The 25,255-nt window shown below is 55.2% G+C and overlaps 7 protein-coding genes across 7 annotated transcripts; 5 read left to right on the top strand and 2 right to left on the bottom strand.

Moving 5' to 3' along the window:
• Window positions 1-157: 157 nt before the first annotated feature.
• Window positions 158-1,051, top strand: SPBR_07681 (microsomal signal peptidase protein subunit; the record flags this gene model as incomplete). Its single annotated transcript, XM_040765935.1, has 3 exons — window positions 158-300; window positions 384-677; window positions 742-1,051. The coding sequence occupies 3 exons, from the start codon at window positions 158-160 to the stop codon at window positions 1,049-1,051; spliced, it is 747 nt and encodes a 248-aa protein (XP_040616043.1).
• An 805-nt stretch (window positions 1,052-1,856) lies between these two features.
• SPBR_06365 (5'-3' exoribonuclease 1) lies at window positions 1,857-6,335 on the top strand (the record flags this gene model as incomplete). Its single annotated transcript, XM_040764622.1, has 1 exon — window positions 1,857-6,335. The coding sequence occupies one exon, from the start codon at window positions 1,857-1,859 to the stop codon at window positions 6,333-6,335; it is 4,479 nt and encodes a 1,492-aa protein (XP_040616042.1).
• An 870-nt stretch (window positions 6,336-7,205) lies between these two features.
• SPBR_07026 (histone-binding protein RBBP4) lies at window positions 7,206-8,903 on the top strand (the record flags this gene model as incomplete). Its single annotated transcript, XM_040765281.1, has 4 exons — window positions 7,206-7,245; window positions 7,347-7,406; window positions 7,537-7,588; window positions 7,655-8,903. The coding sequence occupies 4 exons, from the start codon at window positions 7,206-7,208 to the stop codon at window positions 8,901-8,903; spliced, it is 1,401 nt and encodes a 466-aa protein (XP_040616041.1).
• Window positions 8,904-9,955: 1,052 nt separating this feature from the next.
• SPBR_06449 (uncharacterized protein) lies at window positions 9,956-13,531 on the top strand (the record flags this gene model as incomplete). Its single annotated transcript, XM_040764705.1, has 1 exon — window positions 9,956-13,531. One exon carries the CDS (start codon window positions 9,956-9,958, stop codon window positions 13,529-13,531), a length of 3,576 nt encoding a protein of 1,191 aa, XP_040616040.1.
• A 664-nt stretch (window positions 13,532-14,195) lies between these two features.
• SPBR_07758 (cytochrome c oxidase subunit 5a) lies at window positions 14,196-15,000 on the bottom strand (the record flags this gene model as incomplete). Its single annotated transcript, XM_040766012.1, has 3 exons — window positions 14,196-14,317; window positions 14,395-14,558; window positions 14,831-15,000. The coding sequence occupies 3 exons, from the start codon at window positions 14,998-15,000 to the stop codon at window positions 14,196-14,198; spliced, it is 456 nt and encodes a 151-aa protein (XP_040616039.1).
• Window positions 15,001-17,595: 2,595 nt separating this feature from the next.
• SPBR_07471 (fatty acid elongase 3) lies at window positions 17,596-18,727 on the top strand (the record flags this gene model as incomplete). The annotated part of the gene is made up of 2 exons (XM_040765725.1): window positions 17,596-18,009; window positions 18,107-18,727. 2 exons carry the CDS (start codon window positions 17,596-17,598, stop codon window positions 18,725-18,727), a joined length of 1,035 nt encoding a protein of 344 aa, XP_040616038.1.
• Window positions 18,728-23,126: 4,399 nt separating this feature from the next.
• SPBR_07116 (uncharacterized protein) lies at window positions 23,127-24,710 on the bottom strand (the record flags this gene model as incomplete). The annotated part of the gene is made up of 1 exon (XM_040765370.1): window positions 23,127-24,710. The coding sequence occupies one exon, from the start codon at window positions 24,708-24,710 to the stop codon at window positions 23,127-23,129; it is 1,584 nt and encodes a 527-aa protein (XP_040616037.1).
• Between the last annotated feature and the right edge of the window lie 545 nt (window positions 24,711-25,255).

Genomic DNA, 25,255 nt, shown 5'->3' with positions numbered 1-25,255 from the left:
AGAGGCCGGCCCCGACACAACAAACGGCCGATTTTATCTCGGGTTGCGGACGATTCGCAGCGACCTATAAAGACACAATTGCTGCCTGCCTCTCCCATACTCCTTGGCACCTCCGACCTCGCTCGATCACTCGACACCCTCCATCCTCCTCGTCACGATGCATTCTTCCCTCGTTCGCCTCCAGAATGTCTTTGGCTTCTTCACGACGGTTGTGACGGTTATCGCCTGTCTGATTGCCGTGACAGATCTGCTGCATGCGCGCACACCAAGTGCGACCGTGCGGCCAGCCGGTCTGCAAGTGTGAGTGCGCTTCATGTTACCCGACTGCCTAATTCCTTGGTTCCTTGCTGCCTTGATGGACCGTCGCACTGACAGCCACCCAGAGTCCGCGGCCGTCCGCACTACTACAGCAAGAAGAAGGAGGAGTACGCCGTCGTGCGCTTCCACCTGGACGCCGACCTGTCGTCGCTCTTCACTTGGAACACGAAGCAGGTCTTTGTCTATGTCACGGCCGAATGGGGCGATGAGCACGCCAACGCCACCGAGGCCACCAACACCGCCGTCATCTGGGACAAGATCATCACGAGCCCCAGCTCCGACCACCTGGCCAACATTGGTCCCGTCGCGATGCGCAAACTGCGCAAGAGCTCCGAGGGCAAGGCCATCGACCCGAGCCGGTAGGTTTCGGTATTCCTGTCCGCCCCCTGATTATTTGGATCACACCAAGCCTAACCCTTCCAGCGGCATTCTGCACCTCAAGAACCAGAAGCCCAAGTACCAGATCACGCACCCCAGCGGCAAGATCGCCGAGACCGAGCAGGTGCGCCTGCGCGTGCACTACAACGTGCAACCTTGGGTCGGCATGCTCTCGTGGAACCAGTACAGCGGCGACGGAAGCATCAGCAGCTGGCTCCTTCCGCAGCGCGGCGGCGCCGGTTCGCCGCTGTGGCAGCCGCTGGCCGGTGGTGAGAGCAAGGCGTTTGAGCTGCCGGCCGTCGGCGCCAGCGGCAGCGCAAGCAAGAAGGCCAAGGCGGCCGAGAGTTCGGTGTAGTCTGGATCACTCTAACTTTCTGTCATGTCACATGTGAGCGGTGGAAATCGCATCTGTATTGTATCTTTGTCGTTTGTTTTAAATTTCAAAAAAATGCTCGCATTTTGCTCCAATGCGAGAGTCCGTCATTTGCTCAATGTGCTATATGCCTGTTCTGTGTCCATATATGCCTGTACTACTGTACCAGACCACTTTCCGTGTCTCTAGAGTGTCCCGTTGTGACGTATTTCGTTGATGTCGACTTCGACATTGTCCAAGGTCTGTTGACTCGCCCATTGAACTCGCGCCCTCTTCCAAAGCCCAATACAATGCATGTTGCATGTTGTACATTAGTGCGTTCAGTGGCCGCTTCCAGGCGTAGTCTCCCACTGTTGGTTGACGGCCCCTCGTTTTTCCGGAACCGGCCCAACCCCACTACTGCGCCTTGTTGCTCTAGCAGGCGGCAGGGGCGAGTCGCAGGGCCTGCAGCCGCCTGCCACAGGCACCGTTGACGCATCTGCCTTGTCTTCGTTGCGGCGCATCGCCAAAACACAATCACAAACTTCCACCGTCAGCCTCACTTCTTCCCTTTCTCCTTTCTCCTCTCCCCTTCCCTCCTTTCCACCCCCCTCCCCCCCTCCACCTCTTTTCTCCGCCTTCCTCGCTGCTTAGCTTCAGCATCTATCCCTACGGTCACAGCGACCGCCCTTCATCGTTTACGCAGAACCGACGACGCGCAGATCTGTGACTGAGACTCGACTTTTAGTTGTCTCCGTCCCCTCCGTCTTCCTTCTCCGTTTACCCCCCTTCAACCTACTCAGACATCATGGGTGTCCCCAAGTTCTTCCGATGGCTCTCGGAGCGGTATCCGGCCATCTCACAGCTGATTGCCGAGAACCGCATCCCCGAGTTCGACTGCCTCTACCTCGACATGAACGGCATCATCCACAACTGCACGCACAGCGACTCGGACGACGCGATGACCCGCCTGAGCGAAGAAGAAATGTTTATACGCATCTTCAATTACATAGAGCACCTGTTTGGCAAAATCAAGCCCAAGCAGATGTTCTTCATGGCCATCGACGGCGTGGCCCCCCGCGCCAAGATGAACCAGCAGCGCTCGCGTCGTTTCCGCACGGCCCTCGACGCCGAGAACATGCGCAAAAAGGCCATTGCCGAGGGCCAGCAGATGCCTGCCGAAGATCCCTTTGACAGCAACTGCATCACCCCGGGCACCGCCTTCATGGCCAAGCTGTCCACCCAGCTCAAGTACTTTGTCAACAAGAAAGTCAGCGAGGACAAGGAGTGGCAGCAGTGCAAGGTCGTGCTGTCGGGCCACGACGTCCCCGGCGAGGGCGAGCACAAGATTATGGAGTACATCCGGAACGCCAAGGCGCAAAAGGACTACAACCACAACATGCGGCACTGTCTGTACGGCCTCGACGCTGATCTGATCATGCTGGGTCTGCTGAGCCACGACCCGCACTTCTGCCTCCTGCGCGAGGAGGTCACCTTTGGTCGCCAGAACAAGACCAAGTCCAAGGAGCTGGAGCACCAGAACTTTTACCTGATGCATCTCTGCATTGTACGCGAATACCTCGAGCTCGAATTCCAGGAGCTCAAGACTGAGGGGCTCATGAAGTTCCCCTTCAACTTGGAGCGCATCATTGACGACTTCATTCTCATGGCATTTTTTGTCGGAAACGACTTTTTGCCCAATCTGCCGCGCCTTCACATCAACGAGGGTGCTCTGGCAACCATGTTCACATTATATAAGCGCGTGCTGCCACAGTGCGAGGGCTACATCAACGAGGGCGGCAGCGTCAACGTGGAGCGCCTCGGCAAGCTGCTCGCAGAGCTCTCCAAGGAGGAGTTCCGCTTTTTCGAGCACGAGATCGAGGGCGAGAAGTGGTACCAGGCGAAGCTGATGAGTCACGCGCCGGCGGGCGAGGGACTCACCATCGCCGTCGACAAGAAGAAGCGCGGTGGCCGCAACCACGGCAGCAGCACCAACGGGACGCCGAGCAGCAGCAACACCAACAGCTTTGCCCCCACGCCCACGCCGCAGTCCACCGCCGCCGCCGCCGCTGCCGCCAACAAGGGCAAGATCCAGCTGTCCAACTTCCAGAAGGAGCTCTGGAAGTCCAAGATCCGTAAGTTTGTCAGCAAGCCGACAGCAACGCCCCTGGATCTGGGCGCCGATCTCAAGGCGGACGACCGCAAGTTCGTCCAGGACCTGGCCGACAGTCTGAGAATTGACTGGCGGACCGACGAGGATGGCGAGGGCAACCGCCGCTTGGTCCTCTCTTTCCCCGCCGACCGTGTGTCCAATAAAAATGGACAGAACGAGGACGACGAGGAAGAGGAAGAGGCGCAGCTGGCCCTCTTCCGTGTCATGAAGAAATACGACACGGCCGACGTCGTCGACGTCTTTGCCGGCGAGAGCCAGGAGGCCCTCGACAAGCTGTACATGCTCAAATTCCAGCAGTGGAAAGACGCCTACTACAAGGACAAGTTCCACTGGTCCGACGCCGAGCTGAGCAGCGAGGTTCGCAAGATCTGCGAAAACTACGTCCAAGGCCTGCAATGGGTCCTGTTCTACTACTACCGAGGCATTGCCTCGTGGCCGTGGTTCTACCAATACCACTACTCGCCCCTGATTTCCGACGTCATCAAGGGCCTGGGCGCCGACCTCAACTTCAAGCTCGGCCAGCCCTTCCGCCCCTTTGAGCAGCTCATGGGCGTGCTGCCGGACCGCAGTAAGAGCATTGTGCCCACAGTCTACTGGGGCCTGATGACAGACGAGAACTCGCCCATCATCGATTTCTACCCGCGCGACTTTGAGCTTGACATGAACGGCAAGAAGATGGAGTGGGAGGCCGTCGTCAAGATTCCCTTCATCGACGAGCGCCGATTGCTGGACGCCATGGCGCCCAAAAACGACCTTCTCTCGGACGAAGAAAAGGCCCGCAACGAGTTTGGCGTGCCCATTGAGTTTGCCTTCCAGCCCGACACCGACTTTGTCTACCTGTCGCCGCTGACGGGCATATTTCCGGACGTCACGCACTGCCGCTGCGTCATGAACATCTTTGACCTGCCGCCCACGGAGGGCCTCGAGTACCTGCACGACCTGACAGACGGCGCGCTGCTCAACGCGTCGGCCCTCGCAGGCTTCCCCAGTCTGCACACGCTGCCCTACCACGCGTCCCTCGGCTTCCACGCCGTCAACGTGTTCCAGCAGGACAGCCGCAACGCCAGCATGGTCGTCACCCTGTCCGACTCGGAGGCGCGCACCAACATTGAGGCGGCCAAGCGTAAGCTCGGCCAGCGCTGCCACGTTGGCTACCCGTTCTTGCAGGAGGCCAAGGTTGTGCGCGTGTCGGACGAGCTCTTCAGCTACACGCTCGACGACAAGGGTGCCGTGGTGCAGACACCGCACGGCGGCCGTGAGCTCGACCGCTGGTCGTCCAAGGCACGCAGCATCGAGGAATTTTACAGCAAGCGCCTGGCCATTCTGACGGGCACCGTCGAGTCGCTCGTGCACGTGCACATGCTCAAGGGCCTGATCAAGACCGACGACGGTGCCACGATCAAGGAGTACGGCGAGGTGCTCTCCATGGAGACCGACTTTGCCACACAGGTGATTGTCGATGCCGTCGTCAATGAGGACGAGCGCTTCATTGAGCGCGCCGCCGTGCCCATCTCCGAGGAGTTCCCTGTCGGATCGCACGCCTTCTACCTGGGCGACTACGCCTACGGCCGTCCGCTTGGCGTGGTCGGCCACAAGGGCAACCGCATGGACGTCATGGTGTCTGTCCTCAAAGACAAGGAGAACGACTTTGCGCACGGCATTGTTGCCCGCGCCGATCGCACCCACCGCTACACGCCGTCGTACGCGGTGGCCAAGTCCCTGGACCTGCACCCGCTGTCGCTGAGCAAGATCACGTCGTCCTTTTTCGTGTTTTCTGTCGGCAACCTCAAGGTCAACCTGGGCCTGAACCTCAAGTTTGAGGCCAAGAAGCAGAAGGTGCTGGGCTTCTCGCGCAAGTCGGGCACTGGCTGGGAGTTTAGTTCCCCGGCCATCCAGCTCATTGCCAACTACATGGTGGCGTTCCCCGACTTCTTCGCCGGCCTCAAGCACCTGCCGCAGAACCGCGACATTAAAGACACGGACATCTGGCCGGACCAGGCGCTGGCATCAAAGCGCGTCAAGGAGATTGGCGCGTGGCTCAAGACGCAGGAGACGAGCAAGCTCGAGCGCGTCCCGCTGGACGCCGAGCAGCTCGACTCGGACATTGTGGGCCAGATCGCCGCGGCTGCCGACGACTCATCTGCCGCCACAGCCCCCACCGAGACGAAGCCTATCAAGAATGTCCCTCGCAACGCGGTGCTGAAACCCGCCGACGCCGAGCAGCGGCTGGGCAACCAGAGCTTTGCGCTCGGCGACCGGGTCGTCTACGTGCAGGACTCGGGCAAGGTGCCCATTGCCCTGCGCGGCACCGTAGTGGGCATCAGCCGCACGCCCACCACGAAACTGCTGGACGTTGTGTTTGATACAACGTTTATGAGCGGCACCACGCTCGGCGAGCGTTGCCCGCCGTTCCGTGGCCAGATGGTGACGGCATCGTCGGTTCTCAACCTGTCTAACCGCCAGGTCGTCGCCGGCTCGCGCGCGGCCATTGAGCGCAAGCCGAATGCCTCGCTGACGACACTGACGACGCCGACGACCGGCTCCGGTGGCAGCGGTGGTCAGCAGAATGGCCCGAACGGCCACGGTTTCCGGCAGTACCGTGATGCAGCACCGCCTGCCCCTCTGCGCGGGTCGTTTCGCGGCGCTCTGAACGGCAGTAACAATGGCCGTGGGCGCGGCAATGGCAGCCAGCAGCAGCAGCAGCAGTCGCGCGCGGGACCGCGCCCCGGCACGACCCTCGAACATAGCAGCCTCGTGTACCGCCCCGGTGGACAAGGACAAGGACAGGGACAGGGACAGCAGCCACAACAGCAGCAGGCCAACGGCCGCGGTGGCCGCGGCGGTCGGGGCGGCCGTGGTGGCCGTGGTGGCAATAGCCACAGCAACGGCGACGGCCAGCAGCAAACCGCGGCTGCGCAGTCGTTCAACGCCGTGCCGCCGCCGGCCAACCTCGAGGCCCATCGTGGAGGTCGGGGTCGTGGCCGTGGCCGGGGTCGTGGTGGCCGCGGCAATGCCGCCGGCGGCCGTGGCGGCAACGGTGCGGGCCAGCAGCCAACCAAGAACGGCGGCGGCAACAGTTCCAATGCCGCTGCTCCTGCTCCGTCAGCGGCGTAAATCGCTCTCATCAAGGCCACATCGCCAACTAGGCAGACCAATGCGGGACAAACCCCGTCTGGGTGTTTTATACATTTGGTTGTTTGGTGTATTTCTGCCATTTGCTCTTGTCACATTTTGGCCTCTGTTTTGTTTTCCTACCATTGTGTCTTTTTCACCTTATACCGGAACAAAAGCGCTGGAGTCATGTGGATGTTCATGAAATGGAGGGAGCAATCTACCGGCTCCTTTTTGGGTTTATGCTCAAATATTGTCTCATGGATTTTATGTACAAATATAGTAACATATAGGAAAATGGCGAGCCGATCATGAAAGCAGCATTGACGGGGGAGAACGTGTTTTGACGAGGACAACTGAGGCCATGTACGACGTGATACTTGTGTGAATGTCGATTGGCGTAGAAACAGCCAATCAGGAGCTGTGCTGCGAGAGCTTGAGCTGTATGTCATATCACCGTGTGAAGTAGCTGGTGTACTTGTATGTACGTGTTCTGCCGCCCTTCACCGCCCGTCGTGCACTTTACGCGACTTTTAACGTGGGAAGGAGCAACACCCGGCTGGAAGAGGTTTTGGCGCCGAGCGCGGGTTCATCTGAGGGTCAGTCGCGGTTTCCCTACCTAAGCTTTTTTGGCGTGTTTTCCTTTGCTGTCCCCCCCCTCTCAGCCTGCCTTCTTGTGTTCGCTCTTTCCCTACCAATTCGCTTCACCAACCTTCCCCTGACCGGATCTCAAGATCTTGCCCAACTCCTCGACACGATCGATTTGGCATTCATCATATTTGCAACCTTGACAAACGACATTCTGCCTCTCCCTGTCTGCAACCGACCTACCAGCCTTTTTTATCATCCCAAGAAACTTCTTTGGTCACAAACATGGGCCCCCAAGGCGCACAGGTCTCAGATGACGTGGATGGTGAGTTGCTGTGGAAAAGAAGAGCGTTACTGTCTCTTTCTTTTACAAACGGACGGTGGCAGAGGAAAATACGATGCTAACAGTTGGTTTCGCACTCATAGTGGACATGCAGAACGACGAGGGCATCAGCATTGATCAGGAGCAGCGGGTGATCAACGAAGGTATGTCGAGGCACACGAAGCAATGGGGAGAAATTGCAATCTGCGTGGGGCGGAGAGAGGTTGAGGAAAAACTGAGGATATGAGGTGCGAGGATCACGGCGGCCTGGACTAACGAGGCGTGCTTTTGCAGAGTACAAGACATGGAAGAAGAACAGCCCATTCCTTTACGACATGATCCTGAGGTAGGTTCTTGCGAAATTGTCCCCCCCCTTCCCCACCTAATCTTACCACATCTAACCCGACTCCAGCAATGCTCTGCCATGGCCGACTCTGACGACACAGTGGTTTCCCGACGTCAAGGTGCTCGAGGAGAAGAAGTCGCGTGTCTACCGGTTGTTGCTCGGCACGCACACGTCCGAGGACCTGCCCAATTACCTGCAGATCGCTGAGGTCTCGATCCCGATGCTGAGCGAGCCAAACGTGAACGACTATGACGAGGAGCGCGGCGAGATTGGCGGCTACGGCAACAAGGGCTCCAGCGGAGCCAACAGCGGCAGCGGCAGCGGCAGCGGCAGCGGCAGCAACTGCACAGGCGGCAGCAACGGTGCGGCACCGTCCATCAGCTTCAACATTGTCCAGCGCATCGACCACCCGCAGGAGGTCAACAAGGCGCGCTACCAGCCGCAGAACCCGGACATTCTGGCGACGCTCTGCGTCGACGGCCGCGTCCTCATCTTCGACCGCACCAAGCACAGCTTGACGCCCTCGGGCACCGTGAACCCGCAGTTTGAGCTGGTAGGCCACAAGCAGGAGGGCTTTGGCCTGGCGTGGAACCCACACGAGGCCGGCTGCCTGGCGTCCGGCAGCGAGGACACCACCGTGTGCCTATGGGACCTCAAGCAGGCCACGGCCGGCAGCAAGACCATCAAGCCCGCACGGCGCTTCACCCACCACAAGAACATTGTCAACGACGTGCAGTACCACCCAATCAGCAAGAGCTTCCTGGGCAGTGTGTCAGACGACATGACACTGCAGGTGGTCGACATTCGGCAGGCGACGAGCGATAAGGCGGCCCTGGTGGCACGCGACGGGCACACGGACGCGATCAACGCGCTCGCCTTCAACCCGACCAGTGAGTACATTGTGGCCACGGCGTCGGCGGACAAGACGATCGGCCTGTGGGATCTGCGCAACGTGCGCGAGAAGGTGCACACCCTCGAGGGCCACAACGACGCCGTCACGTCGCTGGCGTGGCACCCGCACGAGGCTGCCATTCTGGGTAGCGGCTCGTACGACCGCCGCATCATCTTCTGGGACCTCAGCCGAGTCGGTGAGGAGCAGCTGCCTGACGACCAGGAGGACGGCCCCCCGGAGCTGCTGTTCATGCACGGCGGCCACACGAACCACCTTGCCGACTTCAGCTGGAACCCCAACCCGGCCGACTCGTGGCTGGTCTGCAGCGCCGCCGAGGACAACCTGCTGCAGATCTGGAAGGTTGCGGACTCGATTGTCGGCCGCGACGACGCGGACTTGCCCGTGGATGAGATGGACCGCTAGAGACGAGTCACTCGCCTCTCCAATTTTAGCGATCTGCCGGCCGACCTAATGTCGACGGGTCTGCTTTCGCCTTCGCCGTGACATTTCGATCGACGACATTTTGTGAAATGAGTCTGTTCGTTCTCCCGTTCTTTTGTGTTTTATATTTGCTTGATTTCCACTTTTTGTTCCTGTATCTTGACAGGACATCTGTCTGGTGTTTCCATCTACAATTTCTATGATCATTCTTTACTGTTTACAAACGGCGTCTTTGGGGCTTCGGGATGAGACGGGAGGGAGGACGAGGAAGCGAAGGCCTAGTCTTGGCTGGTCGACATGTACATGCCGTCCAAAGAAACGCTAAAAGAAGGACCAGTGTCTTTCCTTTTGGCGGCATGAAGGCAATGCTGAATACAAAAGTTCTTTCCATCTTGATTCTCATCGTTTCGTGTACGGTGCTTCTATTATCTCTATTCATTCGACGTCCTACCAGCAGGCTGCAAGGTGGGCAGCTTCTCCCAGCCCAAACACATCAAGCTGGTCGTGTGATGCTTTCGTTGATTTCCTGTTTCACCCTCCCACGTCTTGTGTAACTACTGTTTCTATGGGCCATCCTCCAATGGCTTCGACCTCACCATGTGCACAGCAAGGCAAGTCGAACTTGTTGCTATTGTTCCACTTTTATAAACCCGGTCTTAGCGCGTGCATTTTCCTACAGCTTGTTGCTATTGTTCTCATCGAGGCCTCGATGCTCTATTGACGAGGTGGCATTGGCTTCTGAACAGCTTTCATATTTTTTGTGCATTCGATCGACCTCGCACCGCAATGGTTCCTAACAGAGGATTGCTCATTGATGCTTTCTTCCTTTCCTGTCAAAATGAGCGTCTTCGGCTTCTTTCTGCAGACTTCGTCTTGATCTTTTTACGTCAACAATCCACCCTCTACTTGCTTCTTGTTTCTTATGTTTTTATTTCCACCTCGTCTTTCCATATTTTTCTCTTTCAACATCTTTCGTCTTTACCAACAGCTTCTTCCATTCTTCCCCTCGTCTCTTTGTGCATGCTATAGCAATCATGGATGTCCCTTCGCCAGCCTCCAAGGGCAAGAAACGAGCGCTGCCTCTCGACTTGCAAGACATCGCGGCGGCCATCCGGAATTTGCCTGGAGACGCGTCTGCACTTCTGCCGACACCAGCACCATTTCCTCAGTCGTTCGGATCGGCTGCCACCAACAGCAGCTTTGTGTCTGCTGCCACTACGCAGTCTGCACCAATGCCAGCTACAACGGACGTCCCAGTCGCTGCACGAGGGCGTTTTACCAAGGTTCAACAGGCCATCAATCGCGCCGCACAGCGTGCCAACCGCCGCATCCGACGAGACATTGGCCGCGGTCGCTACACAACCAAACAGATTACAGATGTCCTCCACGAACGAAACATGCTATTCCAAGACTGGCACAGGCTCCACGCCGATGCCCCCGGCAAGGACAAGGACCATGGCTATCACGAACTGGACAGAACATGGTCAGGCATCCACACGATCCCTTCCACGTTTCCTCATGACTTGCCAAACAGTTCGCTCGACAGCAATGTGTCTGCTCTCGTCTTCACGCAGACCCTACCCGATGTCCGATTTGGAGACAGCCAGCAGCCTCGCCCGTTTACGACCTGCGAGCCGGCAACGCTTCTGTCCTGGACAAAGTACTTCAAGGTCCTTGAGAGTGCTCCAGACGGAATGGCCTATGGGAATGCAAAAAGTGGCCTGCAGATGTTGCCAGCACAGCCAATGCAGCCTCTTCAGCTGCGTCTCCGGCGCCTACTTGGAGAAAAGCGACCCATGGAAGAGCAGCTACAGTCAACACCGCCGGCTCCCAAGCGGCGTCTTCTCTCCAGAGCCGTGACACTTGGTCACCCTCCCAAGCAGAACGACGAAAGTTACGACGGTGCCGTGCAGTTCCACCCCCTTTCGCTCGGTGGTCGCAGCTCCAGTGCGCAGGCCGCTCCTACTCCCACGACGAACCACCAAGACCTCCCCAGTTCACCTCAGCCAGTGGCAGCCAGCATCAAATTCGACCTGATGAGCTCCATCTCTTCATGCCTCGACATCGTTCTCAACGTGTGTACGTTCCTGGATCTGAGTGACATCCTCACTCTATATCGCGTCAGCCGAGTTTTCAAAGCCACATTCGACGACGAGTTGGAAGGCAACGTGCTGCGCATGGCCCGCCAGTTTGCATCGGCTGAGACTGTCCGCATCTTCCCCTTTCGGCTTTTCCCCAAAGCTACCATTCCCCTGCCCATCCACGCCGACGATAATAGACAGCATTCGCGCGCCCCGACGCTCCGCTACGTCAACATGCTAGTCAGCCGTGAGCGCAAGGTCCGCGACATTGTGGCTTCACTTGCCCGTGCCGGTCACCGCCTGCCACTGTCTACTGCGACGGCTGCCTTGAAGAAGATGTGGCTGCTTATGGATATCCCGACAAACCAAGACCGGATGAATATGCTCCAGGACGAGGAGCTCTTTTCCAACGCGGACCTCCTCACTATCCAGATGTTCCATGTCAAGCTCGTCTTGTACTTTCACGATCCACTCTTCGGCCCCGACATTTCACTCCCTGACACGACCGACGTCGAAGAAGAACAGATTGTACCCGAGCCGATTCTAGGAGCTACTGGGCCCTTTGGCGTTTCGGCTGGTAGTGACATGAACGACGTGCACAACGAAACATCCGCCGCTGCAAATGTTGAATCCATCCTGCGGCAGCAACTAGAGTTGCCAGGGCATGCCCTTGTTGAGACGCTCCTCGGCCAACGCGGCGGCTTTGACGTCTTGTGGAACTTTCTACGCGGCAAGGCATTTCGGAGTTTTCGAGAGGTGATCGAACTCAAGATCCGGTACGACTACGCACCGCCCGCCATGGACGCTGTTGATCACAATGCTGCGCAGATTCTCAGTTCGATGGCAACGGCGGAGAATGCGGAAACTTTTGGGAATTTTTTAAACTCCATCGAAGGCTTCTCCGACCTAGCGAACTTTGACTTTAACTTTGACTTTAACTTTGACTTCAACTTTGACGAATTCATCGACTTTGACCAAGGACGCTTACCAGAGACTGCTGAGGACAAAAATACGACTGTCGACGACGTCTTACGGTTAGTTCCAGCCTGGGAGATGGGCATTGGCCACCTCGAGGGCTGGGGTACGGGCACACAGCATCTGCTTCGGCCGGACGAGTTGGCGCCGCTGGAAGCGGCGCGCCGCATGCGCGCCAACCCGGATGAGCACATTGACTTGACTAACCACGTGCCATACATGGGCGTTTGGGGCAATCGCGACTTCACTACAGGCGAGAACCTAATTCCGTCGCTCGAAGAGCTGTACATTTCCGACAGCGAAGAGGACAACATCGTTGGCCAGATTGACAGCGGCGACGACGGCGACAATAACAAGGAGAACATGGGAACGTTGGCAGTGGCTTCTGGCTACGAGATGCGGTCTGTAGTGGCACTGGTCAACAAGCAATTCGAAAACTACCGGTACCCTACGTCTAGGCGTCGGATGGACGACCGATGCGGCAACGTCGTCGTGGACGAGGAGGATTGGCAACCATATCTGTCGCTCAAGAGCCGCTGGAGCACGCTGACCTTACAGGAGAAGCTCGATGTCTGGTGGGAAAACCATCAACAGCGCCTGTGGCGGCAAGCGTGGACTCAGAGGGGCGACAACGACCAACGTGCTAGCAGCAGCAACAACAACAACAACAACAACGTCAATAACAACATCGACGATGTTTCATATACCCAGCCTGACGATCCAGCAAACGATGATGACGATGACGATGGCGATGACGATGATGACGGTCATGATGCGGATAACGAAGAGGGCTATGATATCGGTTCCGACTTTGACGAGGACATGATGGACGGGGATTCTGACAGCGATCAAGACGAGGATGACGTCGACAGGTATCAGAGCGGCGATGGTATTGGAAGCCCCTCAAGCAACAGCCACAAGCCGGCCGTGCATGGTACAAGGGCGCCCAGTACGCCCTTGGCACCACCACCACCGTCGTCGTCGTTGTCGTCCGCTGCTATCCCTCTGCCCGACGCGTCCCAGAACCTATCGAGACGCCACCAAAGACTGGTCCGCTCCTGCATCCGCTGGGCGCTAAACGAGCAAGATGAGGTCGACGCCGCGCTGCTGGCACAGGCCGACATGGTATACGAAGAGGAAGAGCTGCAGCACTGGGACGCATTCATGGCCGCGGCCATGGCGGCAGGCAACCCGATTTTTGGCGGCGCCCCGGCCGGCAGCGACTTCGGTACGGACGACGGCCACGACATTGAGAGCGACGTTGACAACAACGACGACGCTCTTGACGACCATCTTCCAAGCACGCCTGTCCCCAACGCAGAAGACGTCCTTGCGCCCGAATTTGGCAGCATTGGAGATGTTGTCCGGCTCGTACGCCAGGTCAATGACTGCCTTGCCGCCGCCGAAAAAGCCAGAAAAACTCTCCGCTCCGACGATCCGGACATTGCCAGCATGGCGAGCGTGCGTCTGTCTGACCTCGTGAAGGAAGCCGAAGAACTCCAGTCACAGCTTGCGGCTGTGCTGCAGGGCGAAGTGTTTGCGATTGAGCTCTAATCAGGTTTGGCGTGATATGAGAGAGAAGAGAGAAGAGCACAAAATAGAGCTCGTGAGGACTTGTGGTGGAGAGTAGGAGTATGCAGCTTGTTCTCGTTTGCGTGTTGTCTTTGTCATTTCTCAATCATGTGTCGATATTGGCCGTTGCACTGTCTTCGTATGTTTGTTTTCCAAAGCAGCTCTTTGCCATTTGTCCTACATGTTCTCAAGCGCATGTAATAATGCTACAAGCAGATAATTTCAGCCATTTCAAAGTGTAAAATCAAAGCACGCCTCAAGAGAAAAGAATAAAAACGTAAACCAGTTCAGCTACTCTACCAGTTCCAATGAAAATCAAAGGAAAATGGAACGACAAAAAATGATGTGAAAAAAATCTAGTGTTTGGGAAAATATACAGGAGTTTTTGTGCGGTTTTATAGATCTTTTTTTCCATCTTTGCACGCGTCGTCTTGTGATGTTGCGCTCGTTCTTCCTCTACTTTCGCTTCGTTGCTTCATGACCTTCCTACAACATCAATTAACCGGTCGCCATTGCCGCCACGGGGGGAGGGATCTAGCTCGCTCTCCTGCGAGGCCAGCGGTCCTCTCTTTGGTCATGCCCTTCGAGGCCCTGGACAACATGCATTGCGGCAAACCCCTCTTAGAATTGCAGCCTGGCCAGCAATTTAGGCGGACTCCTCGGGGTACAGCTCCTCCTTCAGGACAATGCCGAGCTCCTCCTTCAAGGGCTTGAGCTCCTCAAGGTACTGCTGGTACTGGCCCTTGTTCTCGACCTTGGCCTTGATGCCTGAGACAAGCGCGTTAGTATATAGGAACAGCAAATGGACGACGACTGCCCTGTGAACGCCACATATTGTCACGTACCCTCGAAAACGCGGACGGCGGTCGGGTAGTCGTTGACTCTCCGGGCGGCTTTTAACGCAGCAATCAGCACAGACGGCGACGGGACCAGGTCGTAGGCGAAGGCGTTGTTCAGGTTGCGCTGGAGCTCGAAGACGTCCTGGACAGAGTCAAACTCCTTCTCATATCTAGACCAAACATTCGATGTCAGCTTCAGTTTGCGACTCAATTGGCCCAAGCAGCAGTCGGGATAGTAAATCGATCAATGCAGAGACGTCTAATCGGAGATGTGCAGCGCGGCCACGGAGCTCCCTCTGACAAAAATAGGGCCCCGACGGCCAGGCCGCTTCCGCTGCTCCGTTTGCGCACGTCCCGCCCGTTTCCCCCACACGGCCAATGGGGCCCAATTCGGCCAATAACCCATCGTCCTCCTCAAATCGGCATATTGCATGGCGCGTACCTGGCGGTGAACTCCTCAAAGGTCTCCTCCTGGTGCTCAGACCGGAGCCGAGCACCGGCGCTGAAGGCGGCCTTCTGGACAAAGGCAGCGCGCGTGGTCATGGCAGCGGGGCGGGCGACGAGGGGTGCCCGGACACCGCGGGCGGCGGCACGGAAGATGGAAGCAGACATGTCGGCGTGTGGATGGTGGTTGGTGGTGGTGGTGGTGGTGGAGAGGAGAGCTGTGGCGGTTTATGCCGGAAGTATGACGAGACACGAAAAATCGTCTGTTAAAAAGATTTTCGCACGATCAATTGGCGTTGCCGCAGGGCCGCTCGTCGGAATCTGGATGGGGAGCAAAAGACGGTGCTTTTGATTTCGCAAAGGACAGGGCCGTGGGCGCAGAGCTGTCGAGTTAAACAGACGTTCGAAGAGAAGAGGCAGAGAGAGCGAGACGAGAGGAAGCGGAAAGGGAGGGAAGAAAATGAGAATCGAATGATGTTTTTTTCCCTCTCGGTTAGCTCTTGCCAGCTAACGTTGCGGGCTTAGTCGCCTGCTAGGGATTGCACCCAGGCGCTGTGGCTACCACTGGGAAGCAACCCACCCCTCCTCGCTCCTTACCAGCCAAACCCCCCGTTGTTTTCCCGCCAAAGTCATGCGCCTTCCCCCCAAAACCGCTAGGTGTTGTCGCCTCAGGCAGAGAATTTTAGGTAAATCAGGACAAAGCTTCCTAGCAACCGGCCCAATCACCAGACGCGCTTTCCCAATCGACAGGTGAAATTGCCTTTTCCGAAAGCTCCAGCAGGCTCACAAGACAAACATGGAAAGAGCAATGTCGGTGTCGCGTTCCTTCCTTTGTGGCTGCGGAAAGCTACGACGTAATACGACATACAATTGGGGATATGATGCATGGAAATCACGGGTTCAGGTGCGGACGTTTCTAACCGAATCGTCTGGGCGTTGCCCAACAAAGCTCCAACAATGTGTTGTCGCATGTGCAAAGCTCCCGCCAGGTAGAAAGGACGGGCCGCCTTGCGCAATATGGCAACTGAAATGTCCTTTGATTTTCATTGGGGTATTCGACTCGTATCACGTGACAGCGTTTTGAGTCCAGAAGCTTTTCACAACGACAACACGACGTGTGGCCCGTCTCGTCGTCTCGTGAAATACCGTGCCCATACTCCGTAGTTTCAATAACATTTAGAGCCCACAAGTCGAAGACAATGGGAATGCCCAAATCAGCGGACGGACATTTGGTTTTCAACAGCACTGAAGCTGCTCAACTACAGGTCTTTCCATTTGATCTGCCGGGGGCGTTCTTATCTAAGATTTCCGTCTCCCTTTATCTATGCGCGAACCGCGCTCCAGCGTCCTAGACACTCAATTGCACCACAAAAGCCAGGGGGTTAATGATCTTGGCTTGGTAAGACCAGAAGCATTTCCGCGTCTTTGCTTGTGACGAGGGCGGTGAGATCCGGCAGAACTGCGGCCTCGTCCGCGTTGGCTGAATAACGCCACGGATACTGGTGTCTGATTGGCCAGGAGTGCTAAGCAATTTTTGCGCCGTGGTGCTAGTTCAGTTTACCTACACCGACAATGTTGTGTCCGTCGTTCTTGCAGTTACCAGTGCTGCAGTGCTCGAGTGTCCAATGCTTTCCTGTTCTTTCCGCCAACGTATCTAGATGTTCTGTCAGCCCCTGTAGCGATTACTCGTTTGTAGGAAGGTGCGCTTGATTTGAATAAATTCCCCTAATCCAAGACGCGCCTAAATACCACAAATGAGTGCTCTGGCAGCTTTGGTCGCATGCTTATTCGTTGCAGGGGACAATGCCCCCTTTGTATTGATGAGATTTGTTCCCCACCGTTTGATTTTTAAGATTGCTCGCTGTACAGAAGCCTCACACGCGCCTTCCCTGGTTGCGACATGCGCTCCACAGTGTCCCCAAAAGTCGAGGGTCGCAACTACCTGCGCTCCGCGTGCGCCGCGGCCAGCCCGGACTTTTCCCCTTTTGGATCGTCTTTACTAGGGCCACGTTCAACCAAAACTTCTTTTCCCCCTTCTATTATTTCGTACAGTATTTCCTCGATCATTCTTTTTTCGTCCTTTTTCGTTTCCTCTCTTTTCCATCTCGTCAACCTTTTCCCTTTCCATCGTCTGTTTTTTTTTGGTTCGGATTTTCTCGTCACTCCTTTTAATCACCTTCTTTTTTCTCTTCTTTTCCCTTCTTTGCTCCTCCTTTTCCCGCGACTTCCGGGCTACATCTATCGAACGTCTGTTCGTCTGTTCGACTGTTCTCTCGATTTTTCGAGTGTCACGGACAGTAACAGCTATCATTTACAGCCAATTCGTCGTCTCGATCGACTCCAGCGTTGAGCTTTGCCTCTTTAGCCTTTTCGATAATCGTCGCGGCGCAAGGGAACTGGTTGGTACGCGTGCACCCCTATTCAGCGTTTGGGACCGTCTCGGTCCTCGTGTCTTTTTTTTCGCGTCGTTGTTGCCCCTTTTTGGGCCAGCCCCAAATTATTGTCCCCCCCCCCCTTCCATGTCTTCACGATCTCCCTTCGTTCAGCATCCATTAACGTCAGTGTGCATTTGTCACGTTGCCTGGTTATCTTCCTGCGATATCCTTTTCTTCTTCTTGACTTGATTCGCTTTTCCCTTGGCATTCACGTCACTTTTTGAAGCCTGGTGGTCATTACTAATTTGTATCGCGTGCCCTCAGTTCGCCTTGTTGCATTGACCGTCTCCGGTTTCTATCTTATTTATCCTCCCCCGACTTGCCCGCAATGTCGTCCTTCGGTGACTTGATCGAGCTGGGCGTGCCCACTCTGGACCGCCCCTTTGGCCTGAAACTATGGCCCATCTTCAACAAGGCGTTTGAGCTTGTCGTCGGCTACCCAGCCGACCAGTTCCAGTTCGTCGCCGGCTCGACGCCTATGTCGACGCTCAAGGAGACGAGCATCTTCATCGTCATCTACTACTTCATCATCTTCGGTGGCCGCGAGGTTATGCGCAACCGCGAGGCGTTCAAGCTGAAGGCGCTGTTCCTGGTCCACAACTATGTGTTGACGGTCGTCAGCTTCCTTCTGCTGGTTCTGTACGCTGAGCAGCTGATTCCCACCGTCGCCCGCCACGGTATCTTCCACGCCATCTGCAGCAACGAGGGTGGCTGGACCCAAGAGCTGGTTGTCCTGTACTACGTACGTATTTTGATTTCACCTAGATGATGCCCTCAGCATCGCGAGTCATGGTGACAGTAGGAATGCCAATGCTGACCCTGCCTCTCTCTCTCTACAGCTCACCTACCTCACCAAGTACCTAGAGTTGCTCGACACCGTTTTCCTGTTCCTGAAGAAGAAGCCCCTTACCTTCCTCCACTGCTACCACCACGGTGCCACCGCTCTTCTGTGCTACACCCAGCTGATTGGCTCGACCGCCGTTTCGTGGGTCCCGATCACCCTGAACCTGGGCGTCCACGTCGTGATGTACTGGTACTACTTCCAGTCCGCACGGGGCATCCGCATCTGGTGGAAGGAGTGGGTCACCAAGTTCCAGATCATCCAGTTCATCATCGATCTCGGCTTCGTCTACTTCGCCTCGTACACCTACTTCACCTCCACCTACTTCCCGTACTTGCCTAACATGGGCAAGTGCTCTGGCGAGGAGTTCGCTGCGTTCGCCGGCATTGGTATCCTGAGCTCGTACCTGGTCCTGTTCATCTCGTTCTACCTGGCCACGTACCGCAAGGATGGCAAGAAGACGACCTCCCGCAAGGCTGTGCGCCGCATGTCCCAGGCTCCCCTGCCCGACCCGCACGACCTGCTGGTCGGCACTCAGCCCGCCACCGCCACCACCACGGGCGCCAAGCCCGCCGCCGCCAAGACCAGCGGTGTCACCACCCGCTCTCGCAAGGCATAAGTCGCCAGTAGTGGCAATCCGGAACCTCTGTCAGCCGTCCGTCGTTGTTACCAGACAATAGAGAAAACGCCTCGGACCCTGTGTAGGGGAAGCCACACACGCTCGAAAGGAACTCGAGATATCCATAGCATGGCGGTGCTGACGACGACATGGATGGGAGAGGGCTTGCACATGCATATGTGTTTGCGGGCAAGTGCTCGCCGGCCAAACAGAAGACGGGTGATCTAGACGTGACACTTTTTGCGCTGCACCATCTCGACGACCAAACAAAAATGGCGATACGAGTCGGCTGGGCGTGAAAACAACTCACATACTCGTGAAAAACAAAAACAGGGCGGACGACGTGAAGCCCCCTTGTCCTTTACAGCGGGTGTAGCGAGAACGAGCTGTTTCCTCTCCAGAAAGACACAGTTTATAGAGAGAGAAGAGATGCCCAAAGGGGCGTGTCTTTGTGGGTGTTCTTCTCGTTCTGCTGCTCACTTTTCTACCTTGTCATTTTCTTGTACCCATTTTCTTGTATCAACCCTGTATTCACAACGAATTTCCTACCTCTCTTGTGCTCATTTCGATTTCCTTTATATATTTCTCTGTTCATTATGTTTTTTATTTACTCCATTTTAACTCCTTCCCATGTTTTAGTCTCCCTTTGTTTACATGGCCTGCACAAAGACACGCGCACGGGATGGCAGAGTGGACGAGGAGAAGACAATGCTTTTGGCCCGTTGACTTGCCAATCGCCATCGTCTTAATTAGCAGACGACGTATCCTCCTTTTAGAGGACGTCTGTCTCCCGTCATCCTTGTGCGAGGCGGACATAATACAAAAAATAATAAAGTAGAATAAAAGTTATGAAAGCATCATCATTCAACTCGGCCAAATGCTTGCAAGGTGTTCAGCGACCGGCGAAGCGGCAGTCTCCTAGCCAGGCCAGACTACAAATAGCACAGTATGTTATGGACCCGTCATGAGATTGCCGTCCTGACCAGTTCTCGGCCAACAAAAGTTAGTAGGGCCATCTTTTGATCTTCCCCGACCTGTGGAGATGCCCTTTATTTGCATAAGATCGGATATTGATTTGCGGGGAAACAGGCGCTGTGTGTTCATCGCGGGCCTATATTTTGGCCAGTCTTTTTTACCGGGCCAGTTGCCGACGAAGAGACTATGCCGTGTGCTGGGCCATGCCGTGGAGGCTGCTCCGTGATCTACAAACAGACAATGGTGAGGAGGGAACAAAAGCTCGCACTCTCCTGATGCTTATTTGTTACAAGTTATGCCTTTCTCTTCCCACACAATCGGCGGTTTTTTTCTTCTTCTTATTTATGTGATTTTCTCCCTCTTTTTCCAAGTACGTCGTGCGGCGACCCAAAACGAATCTGTAGAGGTGCCGTGCTATCGACAATCTGTTTTAACCCCACTGATGAGGGTCGATGCGCTGCTGCAGGTGTATTAGATTGCTCACGTATATTAATAGCATCCTTTCTATGAGTATCACCTTGTCGGCAAGGGCAGCTTCTCCAGGACGGTTCGTTCCTTCCAGTCACAGCCAATAGCCCCATGGCGTCTTGGTCCTGTCCCCGTATTCTTCTTCGGTCTTTCTTCCGTCCTTGACAACCGGTACATCCCGCATCGCTGGAGGGGAAGGGGGGTGAAATTAAGATTTGGGAAGGAACGCGTGGTTCCGGAAAGAGCTTGCAGGAGAGCATGCAGAAGAGTTTTGTACAGACGGGACGGGCGATGCAGGGGGTTCTTTTTGTTCGTTCTTTTCATTGTCCCGTCATTTACTATCTTGAAATGTCCAAGCATGCATCGTCGAGATCAGTGACGGACATCATCAGAGACTACGCTCTAATTCCTTGTCATTTTTGATGTTCCTTTTCGTCCATTTGCTCAATGTTCAAGGTTCGTTCCACGATTTTTTCTAGAACATACTATCAGTCGTTTCTTCGCGGAATTCGAATAGCTAGATCGAAGCTCGCAATACATTTGTCTAGGTCTCTCCTATCCGGCCTGCGTCAACATCGACGTTATCAATATGGAGACACAACCAAGAACCTGGACCATTTCCTATTCAAGCCTCCCCTTTCGTTATACATGTCGTGGTATCACGACGTATTGTTTGTGGGTTGGATTGTCTCCCTATCTGCTTTCCCGTTTTAGGTTTTCCTTTTCTGTCACCAAAGTCTATTCCGCCATGTCCTAACTCTGAGTAACCGGGTCCCGATTGCCCTTCTCTTGTCGTCTTCAATATTACGACAACTACCTAAAAATACCCGTATCAACTAGCTTTCTGGAAGAACAGGTATTAAAAAAGACGAAAGTGCTTCATTAGGCGGGGTAGACGTGTTTGATCCCCGCAGGACAGCTCAGAATTGCGTTGCATTGCAGTGATGAGCGGCACGCATGGGTTAAAAAAAGAATTCGGGTCACCTTCTCACAACACTAACCAGACTCTTGGACGACCAAGATGTAGCGGTGTTTGGGTTGGCGCTTTGCTATTTTGCTCTCCCCCCAGAACCGTGTCTTTTCTGGGGTCGTGTTCGCCCAATCTTGGTGTTTACATGGGACGGGACGCAGTACGCCGAAGGTACGGAGTGCCTCTGTACTTTACTGTGGAAATGCTGTACAGGGCATGAACAAGGAATCTGCTGGTAGAGAGAGAGACAGAAGAGCACAGCAACATTTTCAACACAATTCAGGCCGCTGATGCAGTGTCTGTGACCCTTGATGTGGCCATCAAGGGTAAACAATTGTCGGGATGGTGCATCTTTATCGTTGGACGCATGTCGTACAGTAAGTAAATAATGGCTTCAATGGGGCGTGAAACTGTCCAGATTTGGCGTTTGGCCCCTGTTTCTTCCCATTTGGCTCTGCCTCGGGTCGCATTGTGTCACTTGAAACCCGCACCGTCTGAATGTCTTTTGTAAGACTTACAGAAAGGTCTGAGGGTATGCTTGCTTCACGCCAGCTCTCTCTTTGACTTAACCTCGGTCTTCCCTCCAACGCCAAGACGTGCCATTTTAATGGTAACAGTGTAATTCGTAAGGAAGCTCCCCATGTCTGGCTGTCTTTTGTGCACGGCCTTTTTCAGAGACAGTCTCGGGGCAAAAGATATGCTCCAGGACGCACTCGTACGATTTTGTTTCAGATGGCTCTGGTGGCAATTGGAAGCTGAGAATGGAATCCATGATTCTACAGGCGACCCGTTATTTGTCGAGTCCCGTTAGATCACAGCAAAGCTTGATCCATACGGAGCATGTCGTACACCTGACAAGCATACATCTCCAAATGTCTCATCTAGTACGGCAGGTGAACAAGAGAACCGGTCCAACAGACAGAGAGCAGCCAACGAACAACATCGAGACAGGCGATATGAGAGTTTATGACAAAACAAAACTAGACGAAAGCAGCGTACTACTACTGCAGAGCGTGTGATGTAAGAAGAAAAGGGACGAAGAACAAAAAGAGAACAGATGAAACGGGCTGAACATGCCCGGAAACGAGACGTTGAAACAAGCCTAGTTGCTTCAAGAAAGAGCAATGCAAACAGAAAAGAAAAAAAACCAAGAAACAAGTCATCTGATGCGAGAAACAAAGACCTGTCGGTCCTTTGATCTTTGACCCGCTCACGACCACGCGTTCTTTCACCTCGAGTTCATGAAGCATGTCAAAGAAATAGGGCGTCAGTTCTCTTTCCTTAGTTCGTTTCAACGAAGAGACGTTGGTCGCATTGAATAAAGTGAATGTCCTAGTCACTTTGTTGCGTCAGCAGGAGGATAATCCTCGTTTTCCACTGTTTGCATTCTCCCCCTCCCCTTCCCCCCCCCCTTTTTTCTGTTCACTCTAATGTTGCACGATGTACGACGTACGGAGTTATTATTCAAATAGTAGACGTGAGACACCAGACCAACAGCAGGGGCCTCGAGACTTACACCAAAAAAACTGGGCCGCTTTTGTGCCTGGCGGCGCCCCGTACCTGACACTAATAACAATCCGCAAGCATTTTATGGCCTTAATGTGTAAGAAAGGGGCAACAACACGCAACTCGGATTTACGAGAGACAAAACAGCACTGGCCGCTGATATCACGGGGAAAAACGCACATAGATCATAATATTTTGCAGTAGAATGTGATTGAGAGAAAAAAATGAAAAAGAAGGGTATCATCAAATCGTCCAAAACAGCGAGGCCGTTAAAAAAAAAAAGAGCAAAAACATGCACTCCAAGCAAATGCCCAAAAATTAAAATAAAAAATTCAAACCAAAATTCCAAACGAGTCCTGTTGTTCCCTTGGGCTCCGAGTCCTGTGGTGCCTTTCCAAATTTTATGCAATATCCTTGTCCTTGGTGGATTATGAAGTAAAGGTAGAGAGAGAGAGAGAGAGAGAGAGAGAGAGCAAAACCCTACAGCAACCTCAAGCTCCTGCGCCGACCTGCCAGGTTGCCGAGGAAGCTGCCGCCCGAGCTCTTCCTGGAGACGACAAGGTCAGTGGGCGTGGCCAGTCGTCTTGGAGTGGTAGCAGCCATGCTGTCGTTGCCGTCAAAGCCGTCCTCATTAGGCGGGCCAGGGGGAGGGGCGTTCATCAATGTCATTGACGAAACGACCGACAGGGCCAGGGACTTGCGGTTGCCGGGTGTGTCAAGAAGAAGACTGGGCGATACGGCCGTTGCCGACGTAGGCGTTGGCACCTTTTCGACCATGGACTCGCGGCGGCCGAGGCCACGACGACTGCTCACTCTAAGCGAGCGCGTCATACCGCGCAGCAGGCCAGCGGTGCCAAATGTCGGTGTCCGGGGCGACGATGCAGCCACCGTCGACTCGCCGCCAGCCACCAGAACCGACGTAGTGTACGACCGGGCAGGTGCCGCCATGATGGGGGCAGACACGGCCGCAATCGCATCGACAGCACTCCCAGGCGCAGTCGGCGAGGGCACAGCGGCCACGGTCGCGGTCGTTTTCAACGAGGGCAGCACCGGGGCGCGACTCCGGCCCACACTAGCCGTATTGGCATTGGTCGTCGCCGTCACGGCGGCTGCTGTCAAGGCCAATTTGCGTGCACTAAATGATGCCAGCATGCCATTGCCACCCAGGCCACCGATACTGATGCTGCCCATGCTGGCCGAAGAAGAGCTGTTGCGCTTTTGCTGGTGCTTGGCAGGGCTGACAGTGCTGCTGGGTGCTGTTGACAACATCGAGCCGCCGCTCGACGTCGACGGCCGCGTCTCAGAGAGCACGACCGAGGATGCCGACGACGAGGGGCTGCGGGCGTTATGGAGCGATTGCCGGCGAGCTTCACGCTCCACGCCCAAGTCGACGAGCGACGGCTTGCCCGCATACACAACCGAGACAACGCGGGCAATGTCGTGGCTATGGCGACGAGTGTGTGTTGCTGTTGTAGCTGCAGCTGTGCTGTTGTTTTGTAATGAGGCCGTGGCCGATGTGGTGTTCGTGGCGACGGCGGCCGGAGCGCTGTTGTTGGTCGAGGTCCGCGCAATGACGGCAGCGGACGTGGCCGTTGCCTCTTCGAACTCGCCGCCGTAGTCGTCAAACTCGTCGCTATCAAAGTCAAAGTCGGACAGGTCGCCCAGCGACGAGGCGTCCTCTTCAGACGAGAGGTAGACGTCGAGTGGCGTGGGCGGGCTGGTTATGGCGCTGGTCAATGCGGCTTTGCTGGTTGTTGGCGTGACTGTCATGTCTACAGAGAGTGCTGTCTTGGGATCGAGCATGGCGTCGAGGAAGCATGACTTGCGGCGAGCGTCCCGCTGGGGAAGTGGTGGTGGCATGAGTGAGAGCGAGGGCGAAGAGGCGGATGTGAGAGGTGTCGTCTTGGTCTTGAACAGCGAGTCGTTGTCGTTGTCTGAGCTCAGCGGCGATCCCGCGGGCTGTTCTTGTGTTGTATGCGTGTGGCCGTCCATTCTGGAGAGCAAGAATGTTGTACCGACGTCGTCGTCGTCGGGCGTCATTTGCGAACGAGGCGCGGCCGTCATGGCAGCCGGTTTAAGTAGTGGTGGGATGCGTGCTCGGACAAAGGAGCAGCCAGAAGACGAGAGAAAGACCGTTGGCCAAAGTTCTTTGTCGAGCGTGCCGTTCTTGTTTGTTTCGCGTCTTGGAAGAGAAAGAGGGCAGAGAAAACAAAGATAATATAAGAAACACCAAAAAGGGATCTTTGGCCACCGCGTTTTTTTGTTGCCTCGATCGCCGCGCTTGAACCCCTGTCGTGTGATTTTCGTTCGTTTATTTGCTTCCGTTCAAGAGCTCAAGAAAGTCCTCAAGAGGGTTTAGTTCCGCCGGGGAAGAGAGGAAAACAGCAAAATGAGTCCAGAGAAAAGGGGCCGTTTGTTCGATCAGGCTTCTTTCGGCAACAGACAATCCACAGCAATCTCCCAGTGCTTTGGCTTGGGGTCAGAAGCAGTGGGTCGAGGCTAGGTTACTTGGAGAAGCAGGAGAAGGAAACAAGCAGAAGACGACAACAACACATATGAGGAAGTCGCGATGAGAGCCAGAGAAGAGAATATGAAGAAGGAAGAAGGAG

The sequence above is a fragment of the Sporothrix brasiliensis genome (genome assembly GCF_000820605.1).
Source record: "Sporothrix brasiliensis 5110 chromosome Unknown Cont20, whole genome shotgun sequence".
In the NCBI taxonomy this organism is placed as follows: domain Eukaryota; kingdom Fungi; phylum Ascomycota; class Sordariomycetes; order Ophiostomatales; family Ophiostomataceae; genus Sporothrix; species Sporothrix brasiliensis.
Note: the sequence above shows the minus strand (reverse complement) of the source record. Positions and strands in the feature narration are given on the sequence as shown.